Source organism: Microtus pennsylvanicus, chromosome 19, assembly GCF_037038515.1.
Source record: "Microtus pennsylvanicus isolate mMicPen1 chromosome 19, mMicPen1.hap1, whole genome shotgun sequence".
In the NCBI taxonomy this organism is placed as follows: Eukaryota; Metazoa; Chordata; class Mammalia; order Rodentia; family Cricetidae; genus Microtus; species Microtus pennsylvanicus.
Genome location: NC_134597.1, coordinates 32,395,724 through 32,411,715, shown reverse-complemented (window position 1 = coordinate 32,411,715; position 15,992 = coordinate 32,395,724). Strand labels below are relative to the sequence as shown.

The following is a 15,992-nucleotide window of genomic DNA, read 5'->3' as shown; positions in this document are numbered from 1 at the left end:
TGGGTCAGATCTCAGGAACGCAATAGCAGACCAGTTCCCTTGGTCTGGATGTGCCCTGAAAGGATGGGCATTTTCCTCACAGGTGGTACTAGGAACGAGAGCTGGATTTGGAGTTTGGGCCGATGCTGTGCTCTGAGTCTCAGAACTGAGTCTGGTTCGTGATTCATCCCTGGGCTCAGAGCCCATCTTATGTTCCCACCAGCAATCTTTCTAGGGCTCAGAGGCCTCTCAGTGGAGTCCTAATGGCCAAGACAGGCTTCCTTGGTGGCTGCGTCACTGGTCACCCGACTCCTGCCCAGTGACCTCCTTCTCTAGGGACTGCCTTCTCCTGCCCATTCCACTGTGGCCGGTGCTTGCTAGAACATGGAGCTTCTACTTCTTACCCTCCATGTGTGTCCAACCTATGGCCCGCAGGCTGCATGTGTCCTCGGGTAGCTAGGCGTGTAGCCAGGCACATTTGTAAACCTTAGTGTCATACTGGAATGTCAGAAAGGTCGAACACCTGCGGAACACTGCACGTTACCCGTCTGACTAGAGCCACCAGAGCCTCATCTGTTTCTCATCACTAATCCACCCCGCTGAAAGGGGTCGCTCTCTCTGCTGCCCCATTTCCTTGAGAGTATTTCAGTCATACTACAGCGAGCCAGGAAAGCCACCCAGATTCCTTAGATAACTTTACCTAGTGCAAAATAGCTTAAATGTCCTAAGTCGCCAATTGATACATTATTTCTGTGAACTTCTTAGCTTAAAAGATTCTGGGCTAAGATTGGAAGGCAGTTTCGATAATAGCTGAGTTGTGTAGCTTGGGAGACTAAGAAGAGAATGGTGCTGCCGGGCAGGAGGCCCTGGCCCTGGGCTTAGAGCCAGGTGTGTGAGCGCCACTTCCAGAGGGCCAATGCTGCCACTTGGATACGCTGCAGCTGTCCACAGTGGACTCTTGCTGACTTTGCCTGAGCTTTCTCAGAATCTTAAATCCCTAGGGGTAAGCACCACACACACACACACACACACACACACATACACGCATGCACACACACACACACACACACACACACACACACACACACACACACACTTTTTTCTAACATAAACCGAAAAGAGTCATCAACTGGAGGTTGCCTAGTTCCTACCTGGAAAGGACTTTTGGATATCACCTGGTCTTTTGCTTTTGAATTAATGTTCTTGACACACTAGTGGTGTCCTGGTTGGATTTTGTCAACTTGATACAAGCTGGAGTCATCCGGGAAGAGGGAAACTTAATTGAGGATTGCCTCTATCATACTGATATCGTATCATACAGATTGCCTGTATGCATGGCTGGGGGAGGGAGAAGGGGAGGGGCAGAGTTATCACTAGGCAAGTGGTCCTGGTGGTATTACAAAGCAGGCTGAGCAAACCAGGAAGCAGCCTTCCTCTTTGGCCCACCTCCGTGTTTCTGACTTGAGTTCCTGCTCTGACTTCCCTTTATGATGGACTGGAAACTGGGAACAGAAACAAACCCCTTGTTCCCCAAGTTGCTTTTGGTCATGGTGCTGATCACAGCAGTAGAGGCCGGTTATAAAATCAGTTTAGAGAACTGTGAACAGCCCTCATTTGTCTTCTTTTTCATGAAGCATTCCCAGTGGTTCTTACAGAGTAAATAAGGCAGCGTTTCACAAAACCCCCATTTCCTCTGAGTGTCTCTCTCTGCGTGTGAGTGCTCACACGTGCCCATAGGCAGGCCTGCGTCCTGGATCACAGTGGGCAATCTCTGTTTACTGAGGTTCATAATAAACAGAGTGTCCAGGCCACTGATCCAGTTCAAGTCTCTCATTCACCTCTAAGCAAACAGATGGAAAGTGAATGATTGGCCTAAACCCATTAAGCTAACGAGCGGTGGCTAGGAAGAGTGGAAACTGAGATTTTTCACACCCCCACTACCATATTCTGCTGAGTACTTCTACTCCAAGAATGAATTAGTATACATTTGTTCCTTCTGAGAATCAGTCACAAAAGCTGGGACACAGTAGTCATCAAAATACAAAGCATGCTCCATGACTATCGCTGCGTGGAATCAACCTAGACGCCCAGCAAAAGCTGAATGAATAAATAAAATGTAATAATATTTTTCCCCTCTCTTTCTTTCTTGCACTCACACACGTTCGGGTTTGTTTAGTCATAGACAATGAAATTATAAAACTTGTTGAGTTGGAGATTGTGTGTCAAACAAATTAAACCAGACTCAGAAAGAAAAACATACTCTCATTTATGGAATTTAGATTTAAATACAAATATTAGGAGGGCCATGATGAGAGGAGAGGTCAAAAAAGAGAGAAAGGGAACAACTCAGGGTGATTGATGGGGGGAGGGAGACAAAGGTAGCATATATCTGTAGCATCTAGGTGTGTGTGTGTGCATGCGTGTGCGTGTGTGTGCATCTGTGTGTAAGAGAGAGGTGTGAAAGCAGAGAGGGAACTATGTGAAGGGAGGAAGGGAGATACTGAGAAGAGGGAGAGGGGGAGGAGGATAGTTAGTCAAATATGTACAAGGTGTGACAATACACCTACATAAAAATGTCAGAATAAAATCCATTATTTAGTATGCTAACAAAATATTTATAATAAATATATAATTAATATTATAATGTATAATGCTATTAAAATATTATAAATATAATATATAATTAAATATTATAATAAAAATGTCTGCAGCACCCCTTTGTTACAGAGCAGGGATGGGAGGAGTAGTGAATGGCAGGAGATAAATGTGCTGAGAGAAAGGCCCCACCTGTGTGTGGAGACCAGGAGACAAGATGGTCCACCCCATAAAGAAGAACGGGAGTTTGGAGTGAGTCTGCACCAGGGATAACAAGAAGCTATGGCTCTGGAGGGCAAGTGGAGAATCTGTTCAGATAAGTTCAAGGGAAGTGTGGTCTGAGGATAACTATCAACTTCCCAGGCCATACCCTCGGCCTGGAGACAGTTAACTTGCTGGACACGTTCCTCCTATTCTCCAGGGTCTCCTACGTCAGCCTGTTCTGTCAGGGTGGGCACTTGATAAAATAATGGTCCCTAAAATCCTGTCTTGGGTAGCGTTTCTGTTGCTGTGGCAAAACACCAGGACCAAAGGCAGCCCGGAAAGGAAAAGGTTTATTTCAGCTCACACTTCCATATCTGAGTCTGGCACTGAGGGAGTCACCAAGGAGCTCAAACAGGGCAGGAAGCTGGAAACAGAAGCTGATGCAGAGGCCATGGAGGAGTGCTACTTCCTGGCTTGCTCTTCACGGCTGGTTATCCCTGTTAGCATATACCCACCAGGACCACCGCCCTGTGGGGTGGATGGCTCCATCCTCACCATAATAATCAAGTCTGCTAGGGGACAATGGTTTTACCCTGTAAAGATTTGTTTTTGTACTTGTTTAATAAAATGCTGATTGGCCAGTAGCCAGGAAGGAAGTAGAGGCAGGGCAATGAGAACAAGAGAATTCTGGAAGGAGGAAAGCTCAGTCTGCAGTCATCACCCAGACACAGAGGAAGCAAGATGAGAATGCCTCGCTTGTGGCTAACACAGACAAGAATTATGGGCTAATAGAAGTTATAAGAGTTAATAAGAAGCCCAAGCTGATGGGACAAGTTTATGATTAATGTAGACCTCTGTATGTTTCTTTGGGACTGCATGGCTTCGGGACCGGATGGGACAGAAACCTCAGTCAACACAAGACAATACTCTACAGGCTTACCTACAGGCCAAAATGGAGGCATTTTCTCAGTTGCAGGTCTCTTTCCAGATAACTCTAATTGTGTCAAGTTGCCCTAAAACTAGCCAGTACATACACAATAACAGTTTAAAAATTCCAGGGACTTAAAACTTGTGAACTTATAGACCTAGTGTTTGTGACTAATCTATCTACAACCATGAGAACTGAGATTTCATTTATGAGATGACGCCCAATGGCTATGGCCTCAAGGTCATTATGTCTCACACTCACTCTGGTTCCAAACCCACATGGCCCGCTTTCTACCACTATTCGGCAATCTTTGGTAGAGCTCCGGCCAGCCTCATAGCAAGGACAGGCGCCAGGCCCCCAGGAGCTCAGCTGCCGTCTCAAGACTTACTTTTCTTTGAGTATACAGCCGTAGGTTCCCTTCACCTTTCTCCCTACACACTTGGTCACATTTTAAAACCCAGTGTATTCAGATGTCCCGCGTATTTATGTGTATTGTGTGTGTGTCTGTTTGTGTCTCTGTGTATTTTTGTCTCTGGGTGTGTATGTGAATATCTGTATGTCTGTCTATCTGTATGAAAACCATCACCCACCACAATGCCAGTCCAGCAGGTCATATCCTTCCAATCCTTTCAAATTCCAGTGTTCTTGCTCCACGGCAGTCAGTCAGGGACCCTCCCCTAAGTTGGTGCTATTGCCCTTTGACTGCACAGAGCTGACTCCTCTCTGCCACTCCTGGCCCGCACCTTAGAGGATGGTCACAGTAGTTAAAGGCTCTTGTATCAGCTGACCACCCATCAGCCACTTTCAGAGCACAAATGCTCCTCATAAACACCAGGGAATCTGAGTTTCAGGCTTCTTCTAGAATGCCATACTCTGCCCAATGCATCCCCAAAGCTCTCCACTTTCTCCCTGCCTCCTGACAAGGTGGCATCAGATCCCCCATGCTAACTATTAAATCAGGGTACTAATCCTCCATGTAGAAGCATAGGCGATACTTCCCCTTTCCCATGGCATGACGTTTGAGGTCACCTGCCAGTCCGTCCTTGTCAAAGCCGTATTTGCTTGCCATGTTGATATTTTTCCAGCGTGAGGACCCATAGATCCCTGGAGACTGATTGCTTCAGGTCCTCAGAATTGCACAAGTGCTCTTGGAACACCAGGTGCTGCTAGACACAAGGGGTCTCACATGTGGCATTCCAATCTGTGAAGCCAGTAAGGCAGGCATTGCAAAGGGACAGAGGCGTCAGACACACATACAGGCATCCCTAAGGTATGAGGCGTGAAAACATGGCACCAAATCAAAAGGATGGATTTTCCAGGGGAACCCTCTGGAAAAAATCAAGGTGTATCTTATATGAGCCAACTTTCTGATGCAGTAACCAAATACCTAAGCTAATTGACTTATAAAGAGAAAAGGCTTCTTTTTCTCGCTGCTTTATAGTCTCAGTTTGTGGTCAGATAACTCATGGCTTTCAAGTGTCCAGTGAGGGGCTGGATAGGAGTAAGAGAATGTCCACGGCAAAGAGAGCTGGTCACCTTGTGACCAGGAAGAAAGAGTAGAGGCAATGATTGGAGTCCCACAGTCCTCTGTGAGAGTGTGCATAGAGGGACATTAGGGGATCCCCAGCAGGTCATACTTCCTGGGGACTCCACAACCTCCCAATATCATCACTGTTGTAACGGGAGCAGCGGGCTACGTTCCTGGCACCCTGGCCGCCTGCACGACTAGCTTTATCCAAAATAATTACACGGAAACTGTATTCATTTAAACACTGCTTGGCCCATTAGTTCCAGCTTCTTATTGGCTAGCTCTTACATATTGATCTAACCCATTTCTAATAATCTGTGTAGCCCACGAGGTGGCTTACCAGGGAAGATCTTAACCTGCATCTGTCTGGAGTGGGAGAATCATGGCGACTGTCCTGACTCAGCTTCTTTCTCCCAGCATTCTGTTCTGTTTACTCTGCCTACCTAATTTTCTGTCCTATCAGGCCAAGCAGTTTTCTTTATTAGTTAACCAATGAAAGCAACAGATAAGACACAAGACCCACCTCTATCACATCACCCTGAGGACAACACCTTGTACATATGTTAAATATAAAGGGCTACTTTCTTTAATATGTAAAGAGCTTTTACAAATAAACGAGGAAAATTCTACCTCAACACAAAGTGGCAAGAAGTAGCAAAACATGGTAAATTTTAAATACATAAATAATGTTTAAAGTTGCTTATGATAAATAAATACCAATTAAAGCAGCGGCAATATGCCATCAAATGCTAATAAGTTCTTGATCACTTATTTTAGTGGCAGGTATGCGAAGAATCCAATTTTTTCATGTTTTATTTGTTGGTGCAAAAGTTGATATAAGCCCTAGAGAGAGCAATTTAGTAATATCAAAATAAAAAATGTAGATAGTCTCTGACCTAAAAAATTCCATTCCTAGGGATCTATCCTACAGACACACTCAGACAAGAGAGTAATGACACGAATTTGAGAACTTCCACTGCAGTATTGCTTGTGAAAGCAGCAGGCATTGCTCAACTGAAAAATTATTTTTAGAGTTAGTATACTTCCATACAATTAAATCCTTTGAAAAATAACGCAACATTTAATAAGGAGTGTGTTGGAGGAGAAAGTCCTCCCAAAGACCGTTAATGAACACAGAAAACCGGAAGGGCAGTCCTTCCGCCATGCACACGGCAGAAGCTGGAGACCGAGGCTGCCTCTGTAGCTGTGAGCACTACGTAGACCCAGGTCAGCGTGTCTCCATACGCTCCTTCGTGCTTTGTGGACAATATGCAGCAATCACATTGGCCTATTTACAACTTCATGTTTTTATGGGAATACAGGAAGTTAAGCAACAAAGCTGGCTTCATGGAGGGACACTGGTGCATCGGGGCCAGGCGCCAGGTGCCGGGAATAAGCCGCACGCTCCAACGAGGAGGAGCAATGTTTGCACTCAAGATCGAAATTAAAGTGATGAGGAGTCCAGAAGAAATGAGAGGGAGGCTCACTGAAAGCAGAACTGCAGAGCGAGTGCTTGAAAGATGGATGAGGTCAGGGAAAGGGGGCTTCTGATGGAGGCCTTTAGTCGTTGCTAATGAGCGGAACTTAGGGCCCGTGTATCTATAAGGAATAGTCACGGCATACTAAAGCACCCATCCTTCCTGCATTGCATAGTCTGTTGCAAACTGGTGGGGCATGGTTTCTACCCCGTTTATATTTAATCACCAGTGATGATGTTGATATCATTTTTGAGGACATTGGGATGGAACATGATTTGGAGCAGATCCTCAGACCAAAAGAGAGTATGGGTAAATGTTAATTGCTTTTTACCAGTGATACTACAGGGCAAGTCAGAAGGGACCGGATACCAGAGCTAGAAGCCGGGAAGTGTGGTTTATACTCAGGTTTGAAGGAGGATGCAGTTTACACAGACCCAGCAAAGCCACCAACATAATTAGATACGTGGAGAAAACACTTCTTGATGGCGGTGGTAGCAATAACAAACACGGATGCTATCCATCCCTCTTGACAGCATCCTTCAGCAGCAATGTCTTCCTCCTCCTGCCCCCCGGCCCCACTTAAGGAGTCCCAGACTCTGACCAAGCTGCTATGACAGGTAAGTAAGGGTCCTAACCACCACCACGGGTGGCTTTATTAACTTTCAGCGCAGTTGAGCATTTTTGCTACACACATCGCTCTCCACAGACAGGCTGTGCTGTCATGGGAGGGCTCGGTGCTGCTCTGGCCGGTACTCATAGAGTGAGATTTCACTTGTTCAGTGAGGAATCAAACCTACTGGATTTTTCAAGATGTAAGAGGACCATGATAGGCCCCATTTCCTAGTCATAAAAGTAGCCTGAAAATCAATGTCATTTTGTTCCCTGGAGAGAGAGAGAGAGAGAGAGAGAGAGAGAGAGAGAGAGAGAGAGAGAGAGAGGAGGGTCTTTGTAGTTCATTGACCACCATCGCAGCCCTCTGACGTCTGAATCAGGGAGCCCATTATACTACAGGTAAGGATCAAGAAGAGTCTTTCAGGTTTGATGACAGCTCAGACAGAGGCCGGTTCAACACCACCATTCCTACCCGGCCGCACACTGGAGGGACCAGGAGAGGACCCGCAGAGGCGGCAGGCAGTGTCTTAGGGAGAGGACCCGCAGAGGCAGCAGGCCCATCGTTTTTTTCTGCAGGAGAAAAGGTTGATGGCTTTGTGCGAAGAGATTATTCCATCATTCCCCTTTTTTCACCGGAGGTGGGAACAAAGAATAGAGATGATACTGCAATTTTGATCTTTACAACCTCATTTGAAATCATTCTCTGTGATTTAAGTTTTCTGGAAATGAAAAGGATAAATTGTGTGAATTTAGTTAAAGTTGGGAAGAAAAGTTGATTGGACAGCCTGTTGTCAAGGAAACCAATTCATTCATTTTCTCTCTCTCTCTCTCTCTCTCTCTCTCTCTCTCTCTCTCTCTCTCCTCCCTCCCTCCCTCCCTCTCTCTCTCTCTCTCTCTCTCTCTCTCTCTCTCTCTCTCTCTCTCGTGTGTGTCCTTTATACTCTTCACCTGGCATTTAAAAATAATTCTTATGTACCCAAAGCTTCTACGCTAAAAACATAAACAAAAAAAAAATTCTCCAAGAAAGTAGTTTCTAGAATTTAAAATCAGGGAGACCCTTCTCTAACTCTAGTGGAAACTGCACCCTTCTGGATCAGAAACAGGTGGTCACCAGGTCAGGGTCAAGGCCACTGCAGAACGATGTTAAAAAGGTAACAAGACAGAACTAGGGTAAGAAAAATGGCAAACAATTCAGCCCCTTGATACTTTGTTGAGTCAGAAGCTACACATGAAAAGTAACACTTCGAATGAAGTCCTACATTCAGAGACCAGAGAAGAAAGGGGGGGCTTATTATTTAAAGACAATTGTTGCCACCCCACCACCTCACGAGAGGAACGTACCTCCCCGCTCCATCACCACCAAGCTTGGCCAGGGGGCTTTGTTACCTTACAGTGGCCACAGCATGCTCCCTGATCCAGCTCTGAACTTGACGGGAGGGATACCAGCAAGTGTGCTCAGCAACGTGCCTTTCTCTCAAACTCCTGCCTTCCCACAAGAGCACCCTGCCCTCTTTAGCCCTAGGGATGATGGGAAACATGAGAGGCGGAGCTGCAGAGATGAGCCCCCTCTCCAGCTGACATAGGAAGCCAAAAAATCCAGCCAGGTGGCTCAGGGCGGCCAATCTCAGCCAACTCTCAGATGAACGTGAGACAGTGTGAAACAGTTGTTTATGTCCCCGAGTTTGGGGGGTAGTGTATTACAGAGCAATAACAGACACGTACAGAGGCCGTCTCCTACAACAGCTTCACTTTTTACTTTCTCAAGGCCATAAAAGAGGGTAGAAAGTCGGTAACCACTTGTTCTCTTGGGTAGAGCCATGTCCACAAAGATTTGAGGCCAATACCTTTCCAAAGCAGCGCTGAGAGAATGCAGGTCCAGAGCTTTGCGATAGAAAGGTTTACAAACAACCGAACTTGTTAGAACAGGCAAAGCAATTCCACAAAATCTCTGTGCACCTAGAGAAATGACTGCTAGCCTGAGGATCTAGGAAAAGCTGCTGAAAGTCACCAAGTGGCTAAGGAGGAGCCCTGTGAAAACAGACTGAAAGGAGGGGACCCCTGGGAGCACGCATCCATGCTGAAAAGGGTGGGGACCCTGGGGAGCACGGACCATGCTGAAAAGGGTGGGGACCTTGGGGAGCACGGACCCATGCTGAAATGCAAAACGATTCAAATCTTTCAGAACTTGAATCTAGAAAATGATGTAGGCAAAGATTCAGCAAAAACGTCCTGAGTCATAAAAAGCTTAAACGAGGGGCTGGAGAGATGTCTCTGCAGTTAAGAGCATTTGCTGCTCTTGCAGAGGACCTGGGTTCAGTTTCCGGGACCCACATTTGGCTCACAACCATCTGTAACTCCAGTTCCAGAGAATCTGATAGCTTCTTCTGGCCTCAATAAGCTTCTGCGTGTACTTGGTACATATGCACATATATATATAAATTAAAAATAAATATTTTTTAAGAGAAAGAAAAAAAAAGAAAGACAGCAAAGAGAAAAAACTCCATGAAAAGTAAAGGGAAGAACTATATTGCTTTTTGTGGCTGTGAGCAAGGAGATCAGGTGTCCTAGTATATCCAGGACAGGCTTGGTAACACTGTTGTTATATGACATTGTTCACAGAACTTGTTTCCAGTGCCGAGTGTGTGCCAGGTTAACTGACAATAGCATCACTGTTGGCGGCTTACCTCATCTGTGTGTGCACTATAGTGTACTGATGCTCCTTGTGCTTCCTCATCTGTGTGTGTGTGTGTGTGTGTGCACTATAGTGTACTGGTCCTCCTTGGGCATCCTCATCTGTGTGTGTGTGTGTGTGTGTGTGTGTGTGTGTGTGTGTGTGTGTGTGCACTATAGTGTACTGGTCCTCCTTGGGCATCCTCTTCTGTGTGTGTGTGTGTGTGTGTGTGTGTGTGTGTGTGTGCACTATAGTGTACTGGTCCTCCTTGAGCATCCTCATCTGTGTGTGTGTGTGTGTGTGCACTATAGTGTACTGGTCCTCCTTGGGCATCCTCTTCTGTGTGTGTGTGTGTGTGTGTGTGTGTGTGTGTGTGTGTGTGTGCACTATAGTGTACTGGTCCTCCTTGGGCATCCTCATCTGTGTGTGTGTGTGTGTGTGTGTGTGTGCACTATAGTGTACTGGTCCTCCTTGAGCATCCTCATCTGTGTGTGTGTGTGTGTGTGTGTGTGTGTGTGTGTGTGCACTATAGTGTACTGGTCCTCCTTGGGCATCCTCATCTGTGTGTGTGTGTGTGTGTGTGTGTGTGCACTATAGTGTACTGGTCCTCCTTGTGCTTCCTCATCTGTGTGTGTGTGTGTGCACTATAGTGTACTTGTCCTCCTTGGGCATCCTCATCTCTGTGTGTGTGTGTGTGTGTGTGTGTGTGTGTGTGTGTGTGCACTATATGTACTTATCCTCCTTGAATATACTCATCTGTGTGTGTGTGCACTATATGTACTTATCCTCCTTGGGCATCCTCTTCTGTGTGTGTGTGTGTGTGTGCACTATATGTACTTATCCTCCTTGGGCATCCTCTTCTGTGTGTGTGTGTGTGTGTGCACTATATGTACTTATCCTCCTTGAATATACTCATCTGTGTGTGTGTGCACTATATGTACTTATCCTCCTTGGGCATCCTCTTATGTGTGTGTGTGTGTGTGTGTGTGTGCACTATATGTACTTATCCTCCTTGGGCATCTTCAAAAATAGCATTCAAATGTGCTTGACAGTCCTAGTATTGTCATGACTTCCACATTAGTTCAACACAAGAAATCAAAACATGTATAAGAGAATCTGAATTTTCCCCTTACCCACACAGAGGTCCGTATTTCTCCCTGAGTTCCAATTGGCTCTCCCAAAAACCCTGGAGAAAAATAAAACAAAAAACACAGCACCATGGTAAGAATAAGACTGAACAAAATTTCAATGGTTCTAACTTATTCAGAGAGGGAAAAAACAGAACAGCAAGAACACAATTACATAAACAATAAAAGAAGGATCACCATTATACTGCATTGAATTACTATAGAATATTGAGTAAAGAAATGGCTTTTAAAAATATTGCTGAGTAAAGCTCTGAGCAGCTCTATTTAAGGACAGAGGAGACCACAAGCACCTCAGCTATCTGCATATAATTGCTGCTCACACATCTGAACACTACCTGTTTTCACATCTACAATGTCCCTCTCGGACGTGGCTCATGTGGGCCAAGTCCCCTTCCATGGCCCTCATATGTGTAAACTTCTGAATCTACCCAAATGACCACAAATTCCAAATTCCCATGATCTGAGGTAAGTGTCAAACAATGGATTCCGAACCGAAGGCCCTCAGCATGGTTTTTCATAGCCTGAAACTTTAGGGTACCTGAAATTGGTGGAGGTCAGAACACGCTAAGCCCTTCTGCTGTAGGGATGCAGCAGAAGTGAATGTGTGGAGCATGATTAATAAAAGCCCAGAGATAGATGTTGGGGTTCAACCTGAAGGTCAGAAAAGCAAAACAGCCAGCCACGGGCTCTTACCTCTACCTCAGTTCCAAATGGCGATCCTGCCTCCTGAATCCTCAGAATGAGACTGTGTCTGAGCGCTGGCTCCTCCCATTTTATATCCCTCTCTAAAACTGGGATTAAAGGTGTGTACCACCCAGTTTCTATGGCAAACTAGTGTGGCTACTGGGACTAAAGGTGTGTGCAACCACTGTCTGGTCTGTAAGGCTGACCAGTGGGGCTGTTTTACTCTCTGATCCCCAGGCAAGCATTATTTATTAAAATACAAATGAAATAGACAGGAAGCATAAGCAAGTGTGATAGGCTGTCACGAGGGCAGGCATTGTCCGTGAGATGTGGTGGGAAGGACATATATGTGAAAACGTGCGTGTGTTGGGAAGGAGATGGGTAGAAAATGCTAGATCTGAGTCATAGGGATGGAGGGTCAGAGAGCTGTGGGTTCGAGAAAGCACATGGCCCGCCTGGAACTATGCCCTGTTCTCAGTAACTGCACAGTGAAAGCCTGGACTATAGCAAGAAAAGCCTAGACAAACACAAGAATAGAGGGTAAATTCAGGACCCCACCTACAGTCAGAGAACTATGTTCCACAAAGGAATGCAGAGAAGGGAGAAATAGTCGTCATCCCCGCCCCCCCCCCCCAGGGATTAACCCCTACTGGATAACCACAAACTGAAATCACAAACAAGTAGGTAGCACTAACTGGCCTGAGCAAGTGGTGTCTATACATTTTTAATTATAAACGAAAGAAGACGAGGTCATGATTTCGAAAGGGAACAACAGGGGCATATGGGAGATAATAGAGAGAGGAAAAGCAGACAATATGTAATTATATTTTAGTTTAAAAAAATACAAGTACCTCAGGCGGGTGTGCAAGAGATTAGTACGTCTACGTTTTGCTAAACCTCTCTAATGATCTGACTTCCCAGTTCAGGGAGTGAGGCACAGCGTGGCAACATTTCTGAAGCAAACTGGCGAAGCGTACGTCAAGGCGCGATCTGTGCCTTTGCTGCGCTCCAGAGAGAGCACGAGCGTTTATATTCACAGGGACAATGGGCTGAGAGGATCTGATGTAGACATTCTCCAGAGCCAGCCAGCCAGGGGTCTCCTTCCATGACGGCTATCCTGTCTGCTTCCAGATGTTAATAACAAATACGTTTTACTCAACTGACTATATCTGGTCATTTCCCCCACCCTCCGACGTGTGGAATTTGGTTTCTTTCACTTCCCTCTACAGCTTGTTTATTCTATTTTGACACTTTTAGCTCCCTTCACACTTGCTTCAAGAGGGTGTAGGAGGCCTGTTGGGGTGATAGTTCATGGGCTTACAAGTTGTGAACCGGGCACCCCAGAGGGAGGGATGAGAGAAGAGGGTGTTTGCCAAGCAGGGGAGATAGAAAAGCCAGCAACAAATGGTGCAGAAAGACAGAGAAAGAAAGAGAAAGGAAATTGCGACGTGGCAGGCAAAGGGCCAGATGTAGGTCATTCTCTGCCTAGGGGGTGGAGCAGTGCCCTGCAGGGGGAGGGGTGGGGAAATCCCAGCATCCTCAGAGGCTTGCTATCAGGGTTGGCCCAAATTAGCCCTTCCTGCCCTTGTATGGCAATTCCCGTGCGGGATCTGGTGGCGCCTGCTGTGGGACTGGAGGCAGTGTCCCCACAAGCTAATCAGGCTTCTGAGAAAAACCAATGGCAGTAAAAAATAACCTTCAAAAATAGATACCGGGTCCCTATCTACAAATGCCTTGGTCATCTCCACTGCCATGTCACTCTGGTGAGCTGACGACCACACACTTAAAATATCTTCTCCCTGACTGAGCTTCCCCTCCCAACCCCTTCCTTCTGTCTCCCCGTGGCCTTTGTCTTTGCTCTGCAGGTTCAACCCTTTGACTGCTGGTTCCCGCATTTCCCCTGAATCTTCTGAGTTTGGGAGTCACTGGGGTCCTTCCTTTGCTCCAACTGTTTTCTTCTCCGGACTGCTATCTCCTCCCACACACTAAGCTCTTGTCCCTTCAGCCCTGATGTTGGCCACAGCGTGGATTCTGCAGCCCTGATCTCAACTCTTGTCCCTTGTGAGATAGTCTTTTTCAGGGCCAATCCTCTACTCAACAACGGTGGCCTAGAAGGGTTCCTGACCTGACCTTCAAATCTGTAAGTGAATCTGTAGCCCGCTGTCACACACAGCTACATCCTACAAGGTCCCCCGTTAGTTTTGGTCCCTGCAGGCTGCTGACAGGGCTCTCTCCCTGGCGTGTGTGTCCTTGTCTGCAGCTCCTGCAGGAACCCCTTCTCTAGGAACTCCCCCCACAATGATCCCTCCTTAGTGGTTCTCCCTGGAGCAGCGCCACGGCTGCTAGCTGCACTTCCCAATCCAGTACATGGCACACACACCCCAACTGATGGTACACACCATCACTGGATGGTGACCTTGAGAGTGTACCTCTACTTCTGCCTCCTAGAACCTGGTATATTTAAATACTCAACAAACTAGGTTCGGGGTGGGTGGATGGTGACCTTGAGGGTATACCTCTACTTCTGCCTCCTAGAACCTGGTATATTTAAATACTCAACAAACTGGATTCGGGGTGGATGGGTGGATGAGCGAATGAACGAATGAATGCATACTGATGAATCATAAGAGATGAACATTGTTATAGCATAAGCTGGAGATGAAGGTTTATTGGGGGGTGGGAGGAAACCCCATTCCAGTGGAGAAAGGTTCTTTCTTCTTCCTCCCTTTTTTGTTTTTCTTTTTCGAGACAGGGTCTCATTATCTATCTATCTATCTATCTATCTATCTATCTATCTATCTATCTTGGAACTCACGCTGTAGAACAGGCTGGCCTTGAACTCACAGAGATCCGCCTGCCTCTACCTTCCAAGTGCTGGGATTAAAGGCGTGTGCCACCACCAACCCACACATTTTGTGTCATTTTATTCCTAGTCCACTAAGATTTGATATCACGAATGGCTATTAAAATTTATTAAATATTTCTTGGCATCTGTTGAGGTGTATATACTCTTCTCCTTTACTGTGCTAAAGTAGCAAGTTATATTTAATTGCTTTTCAAGGCATACACTCCTTGAGTAAGCCCTGTTTGGTCTTGAGAAACTACTCTTTAACACACCACACACATTCTTCAAGTGGAGATCATCCTGACTCCCAGAGTGTAAACAGAAGCAATTCCCCATGGGAAATCTTGAGCAAGACCCAGAGTCCCACCTGGCGGAAAAACATCAAGTTTCCAACAAAAGGAGAGGGCCTAGGGTGTCTGATGCCCAGCTTCTCCAGTCTTGAGAATGCCGATGTGGAATACCTGGGTGGGCAGAGAAGAGAAATTTTAAAGCCAAGAAACCAGTGCTTATATTCATGTCATTGGCCCTGTTAGGACACAGAACTGTTGAGTTCTCTTAGCGAGGCTGAGAGAAGTTTCCAATGAACGTGTCTAAGAACATCCTCCAGATGGGGGAGGCACTTCGCAGTCTGGGTACCTCAGAGGAAGGCAGTCTGATGCCATCCTCCACTAGAACGCCCACAGTCTTCTCCACACACGCACCTCAGTTCCTCACCTTCTAGATCCACCATGAACTCCACTCCAGAAGGCAAAACAAAACCTTCCAGTGGCAGAGCATAAGCTCCCTGGTATCACTTTTTGGGTCCAGGCCAACCCTCTATTCATATACAACTCGTTGTTCATCACATTCCATGGCCATGACCTCACTGAGATAAAAAAATAGAGGTGGAGGCCCCTCACGGCAAGGAGACTGCCCTACTTCCCTCTTACATCCTTTGTAAGACTTTGTCTTCCTGCCTAAACACAGAGGGAGGCAGGTTCTCTCCATCCCAAACCAGAAAAAGTGGCCCAGCAGAGGCTGTATTGCTTTTGGTCTGGCTGTCCAAACAATGGGATGAGGGGATATGCCAGTTTATGGGAACAGAGAGGTGACACCGTTAGAGTCAGAGCCGGCCTGGGCAAACCAGCCATATGGCCCCAATCCCCACCCAGGCAGACAATTAGGTCAAAAGTTCAGTTGGTTCAGAAAAATTAATGAGTCAAACTGGGTGCTTAGCATCATGCCGAGATCAGCCAAATCCCAATTTAGGAACAAGGAAAAAATAACAGAATAGCACTCCAGTCTGGCTTCTGATGAATACTAGAGCTCAAAACCCTCTGC

General features: G+C 46.3%; 1 protein-coding gene across 3 annotated transcripts in view; it reads right to left on the bottom strand.

Moving 5' to 3' along the window:
* Tbxas1 (thromboxane A synthase 1) overlaps positions 1-15,992 on the bottom strand; it is a 164,925-nt gene that overhangs the window by 119,451 nt on the left and 29,482 nt on the right. For all 3 annotated transcript variants that reach the window (XM_075953768.1, XM_075953765.1, XM_075953767.1), the window contains exons 2-3: positions 15,040-15,133; positions 11,129-11,181 (exon numbers count right to left, since the gene is read on the bottom strand). In XM_075953768.1, the coding sequence (XP_075809883.1) occupies positions 11,129-11,181; positions 15,040-15,133 (147 nt within the window). The remainder of the gene's footprint in view (positions 1-11,128; positions 11,182-15,039; positions 15,134-15,992) is intronic.